Below are 4,991 nucleotides of genomic sequence, written 5' to 3'. Positions count from 1 at the left end.
AAATAAATGTAAAAAATAAATTTTTTTAAAAAGGTAATTTTTAAATGTTATATTCCACATTATTTAATATTCCAAATGAATGACTTTTGAAAAGGGACCATGTAAAATAGTAATATTTAGCACAGAATATTCATCATATTCATAACAGAATATAATAATATTCATCACAGAATAGAGTAATCATCCTGGTTGGCTGTGTATTTAAATTTTGTATGGTTATTCCTTTTCTTCTGACTTCTTGCCTTCCCTGCCCGCAGTATATACAAAGTTATTGAGTCACTTAAAGATTGGGCACATTTCTATTTGTTTTTATTTTTTGAGACAGGGTCTGGGGCTCAAGGCCAGCCTAAACTACATTTGTGAGACCCAACACACACAGCAACTCAAGTGGGGGGTGCAGTGCAATCATAGAGCATGTATTTACTAGCGTACCAAGGCTCTGAGTTCAATCCCAGCACGACCCTATGAAATCCTGCTGGGCGTGGTGGCACACACCTATAATCCCAAAGGGGTGGGGAGGCGAGGCTGAGGAAGTTAAAGCCAACCTGAGCTACACAGTGTTCAAGATCAGCCTGAACAATATAAGGAGATCTTGTCTCAAAAAACAATATCAAGGGGCTGGAGAGATGGCTCAGTGGTCTAAAGCACCTACTTGAAACAAGCTTGGCAAAGCACAGGGACCTCGGTTCGATCCCCCAGCACCACATGCCAGCCAGCCCTGCCCCCTGGTGGGCTGAGCTGGCCACACACACACACACACACACACACACAAAAAACCCCACAAAAAAACCAAATCATAAATGATGTTTTCACAAATTTGTGAATGAAAAATTCAATTCCCAATCACATTACATAAATTGATATTTAAATTGTACTAAACAAATAAAACACTGGCTTATTTAATGAACAGTGCTAAAATCACTTACCCTTGTCAATGACAGTTTTATTTATTTGCGGTGCTAAATGAGGCAGAGACAAAGTCTCAATAAATAACCCAGGCTGGGCTCAAATTTGTGATCCTTCTGCCTCAGAGTGCTAGGGTTACAGAGTATACCACAGTACCCACCTGAGAAAGTGATTTTGAAAATTTTCTTTTCTATAAATGTATCAGTACAGCTGATTCTTATTACGAACCTTTATTATTTTTGGTCCCAAAGGGAGGATTCATAATCACTGTATCAAATGACTTGGGCATTCTGTTAGATGATGAGCACACATCATATTGAATCATATCAACATTTGTTAATTCAAACTCTTCCACATTCCTGTTAAATATTTCTAGCGCATCTTCATCTATGTCGAATCCAACACACAGTCTATAAATAAAACATACAGAGTAGCAACTTAGAGCTCTCAAGTCAAAACAAAACAAAACAGAAGTTATTTTACCATTTACTTTTTCTTTTTTTTATATTGGGGATCAAACTCAGGGCCTCGTACTTGCTAGGCAGGCACTTACACCACTGAACTATCTCAACTGCTTTGCCATTTACTTTTTAATTCAACTGACAAAGAATGACTGTTGCTTTTTGATAGCATAATTTCCCAATATGGGAGGGATGAAGACTCAGTTTTAAGTAAAATAAATAAATAAATAAATAAAACAAAACTTCTGTCTCACCAGTGTGATTTATTTTTATTTTACTATTTTCTTTTCTGGTATCAGGAATCAAACTCAGGGCCTCACACTTGCCAAGCAGGCACTGTACTGCTGAGCTACATTCCAGGCCCACTGTAATTTATTTTTAATGAGTTTTTGATCTTCTGCCCATTCAAACTTTACTTAGTATCTCTGCTCTTCTCATCTTGTAGAATCTCATGAATATAACTGACTGTGTTCACATTCGTTATTAAGGCCACCCCATACCCAAATAGTATAAACTGGGTCACCTACCCTGCTCCTAACATTGCAGTTCCAATGCTAAGCATTCCACAACCACATCCTAGATCTGCAACCACTTTATTTTCAATGTCATCATATGTGCTATGGATTGTATATAGCATACGAGCTAGAAAAAAAAAAAATAGGGAATAAGAAAGCTGATTACTAAAATCCAATTTGTGTAAATGACTTCTAAAATAATTTGGTTTGTAGTATTTAGCCCTCTAACTGATGTTCTAGATTATTTTTAAAGAGGAGATAAGGTGTAATAATTTGATATGTAGTAAAAAGCAGCATGAAGGAGAACAACACCCGCTGGTCCCAAAAACTAGTGTCTGCTGACTTGCAAGAAACTAACCAGTCTCTAAGTTAAACAGAAAAATTAAATCAAGAAGTTTCAGTCTGTTCAAGATATTGCTTACCCTCTCTTTTCTCACTCTAAATTTCTCTTTTCCTTTGACAATGAAATATCTTTTATGAAAGAATATTGAGAATGAATAGATTTTTAAATTATCTTTCCTTGTCAAAATATAAATTTGACAACCCTGTATCAGTCTCTGAAACTGTTTTGAAATTTTACCTATCTTCGAAACCTGCCAAGTCTAGGTACCACTGATGTCAAACAAGCATGAGCATTAAAAAAAAGCGGGGGGGGGGGGGTGACCAAATACCTTAGAGGATTAAAGGCTGGGTTTCAATCCCCATGCCTGCCTACTGCCCCAATTTTGACAGAGATTGAGACTGGGCATGGTGGTGCATGCCTGTAATCCCAGCTCTTGGGAGGCTGTAAATAGATGAATCACTATTCTGATCTAGTAGTGAGACCCAGAACACCCTGTAGACCCTTCCCTTAAAAAAAAAAAAAAAGACTTGTTTTGCAAGCTTATCACTAGAACACGGGTATCACGAGCTGCTACACCTACAATATAGCCTTTAGACACATACTCCTGATTTACAGACACACATTTCATCACCTACAAGTAAGACCTGGTAAGAACTCAGGAGCAAGACAGAGGCTGCTAAGATTACAAAGACTTTTCATACTCACCGCTCTTGCATATACCATTGGTTAAGCATGAGTGACACTAGTGTATCTTCCTGTGGATATCAAAACTCGGCAGGGCTGCTGGCCATCACTGATGCCTGGATTCAGCCGTTTTATTAAACACAAAATTACATGGATATTTTATACTCACCATGCTGACCTGACTGCTGCTACTGATTTTTATTTTTTATTTTACAAAAACGACCCAAAAGTGGGTATGAAACTGGGCCAGGCATGATGCTGTACATATGTAAGCAGAGACAGAGACAGACAGAGAGAGAGACAGAGACACGAAAGTAAGGAAAGAAAGGCCCTCAAATTTTGGAACACTTGGGGATTTTTGAAATTTTTATTTTGGGACAGGGACACTAAACAGCTCAGCCTGGGCTCAAATTCGAGATTCTCTTACACTTCAATCTTCCAGAACCAGCAACTACTTTAGGAATTCAAGGTTGAAGAACACTAATAAATTCCTACCTTCTAAAGAATTTTACAGTGTAATCAGAAAAACAGATTGAAAAGATGTCAAAATGTTAACTGCAGAAAACCAATCCGTAAAATGGTAGTGTGTACGTGTTGGGAGTGTGGGGAGCATGTCTTTATTTGCGATGTCAAGACCTCTGGGGCCGGGGAGACAGCTCAATAGAATAAATGCTGGCCTGGCAAGCACAAGGCCCTGAGTTTAATTCCCGATACCGCCAAAAAAGGAAAGACAGACAGACAGACCTCTCAAGGTGGACGTGTAATCCCTGCACTCGGGAACCTGAAGCAGGAGGATTTTGCGAGTTGGAGGCCAGCCTGGCTACAAAGTGAGCTCAAGGCCCGTCTGAATGGCATAGTGAGACCCTGTCCCAAAATGACGAAAAGCAAAACAAAGCCGCTCTAATGTGGTCTTAGGGCAGAATTTCTCTAGACATTCTCTGTATTCAAATAGCAGTCGCCTTTTCATCCCCAAGTGAGGGGGCAGCTAATCAGAAGTGAGGACACCTGGAGCCGACCGCCCTACCTGCAATGTGTGGCTGGGTCAGATACTGTTCTAGACGTAGCTTGGGTTTTTCGAATCCATCCACTTGTTGCAGGCGGCTTTCTAGTTCCTTAAGCTTTAACTTCATTTTCTGTCTTTCTTTGGTATGTGCTCACAGGGCTTAACCTCATTCCATCTGCACGGAAATCTAGCTGGATCTTTTCTTCCTACTCCCCCTCGCCTTAATCCCCTTTTCACGCCACTGCCGGAGGACTGGACAGGAAAGGTGGGGATGCACAGCCAGCCTCGGATTCGCGCCCAAAGCGTCCCACGCTGCCCCGAGGCCCTTGGGCGCGTGGGGGGGGGGCTGCTGCAGACGCCCCAGTTCACCGTCCGTACAGCAGCCGGGAACACTCGCACCTCCAGCGACGCCGGAAGCGACACTACGCACGCGCGCACGCCTCTGCCGGTTTGAAAATGGGGCCGTGCTGCAACTTCTGCCCAACGCGCAGGTTCCGCGAGTGACTCGGACGCTTCTTTGTCCGCATGCGCAACATTGGCAGCCCAGTCCTTCCATACTCCCGGCCAGAATTTGTCGCCTTGCCGCGTGCCCAGTAACCTCTATTTTTGCCTTGAGTACACAAACCCTAGAAAAATGGAGGTAAAAGAGGATGAAAGCCTCAATATTTTGTTTCCTGGCCTCATGTGACCCGTTTGTTTTTCTCCTACGTCCCCTCTCAAAAGTGCCGCTGTCCAGCCACCATTTGCATGCATCGCTCTATTGTGATTTTTGTTTCTGTCACTCCAGGCCACCAGAGGCACTTCCCTCAGGCGCGCGCTCAGGTCAGCCCAAAGGGAAGCTAACGCATTCAGAAGCGGGAATGAAGGCAAGCTGTCGCGTGCTTGAAGGTCAGGCTTCTTAGAGAGGCTGAGTCTTAGTGGATTCAAGCGAGAGGACAGTTTAGGAAATAAAAACAGTAAACAGGAACAATTCTTTTTTTTTTTTTTTTCCTGTTTTTTTTCCCCCCATAATTTTATTGAGAAACAAATAGCAATGAGACAGTTTCAAACCAAACTGGTAGGACAGTTTCAATAATTAA

The 4,991-nt window shown here is 41.8% G+C and overlaps 2 protein-coding genes across 2 annotated transcripts in view; one reads left to right on the top strand and one right to left on the bottom strand.

Moving 5' to 3' along the window:
* Mettl5 (methyltransferase like 5) overlaps positions 1-4,321 on the bottom strand; it is a 12,597-nt gene extending 8,276 nt beyond the window's left edge. Inside the window, exons 1-3 of the mRNA XM_004634810.2 lie at positions 3,934-4,321; positions 1,895-2,009; positions 1,135-1,316 (exon numbers count right to left, since the gene is read on the bottom strand). Of these exons, the coding sequence (XP_004634867.1) occupies positions 1,135-1,316; positions 1,895-2,009; positions 3,934-4,039 (403 nt within the window). The 5' untranslated portion in view covers positions 4,040-4,321. The remainder of the gene's footprint in view (positions 1-1,134; positions 1,317-1,894; positions 2,010-3,933) is intronic.
* A 116-nt stretch (positions 4,322-4,437) lies between these two features.
* The window catches only part of LOC111817649 (E3 ubiquitin-protein ligase UBR3-like), a 49,833-nt gene continuing 49,279 nt past the window's right edge, over positions 4,438-4,991 (top strand). The window contains exons 1-2 of the mRNA XM_023719206.1: positions 4,438-4,505; positions 4,700-4,800. Of these exons, the coding sequence (XP_023574974.1) occupies positions 4,438-4,505; positions 4,700-4,800 (169 nt within the window). The remainder of the gene's footprint in view (positions 4,506-4,699; positions 4,801-4,991) is intronic.

This window comes from Octodon degus, unplaced genomic scaffold (assembly GCF_000260255.1).
Source record: "Octodon degus isolate 3935 unplaced genomic scaffold, OctDeg1.0 scaffold00065, whole genome shotgun sequence".
Classification (NCBI taxonomy): domain Eukaryota; kingdom Metazoa; phylum Chordata; class Mammalia; order Rodentia; family Octodontidae; genus Octodon; species Octodon degus.
Note: the sequence above shows the minus strand (reverse complement) of the source record. Positions and strands in the feature narration are given on the sequence as shown.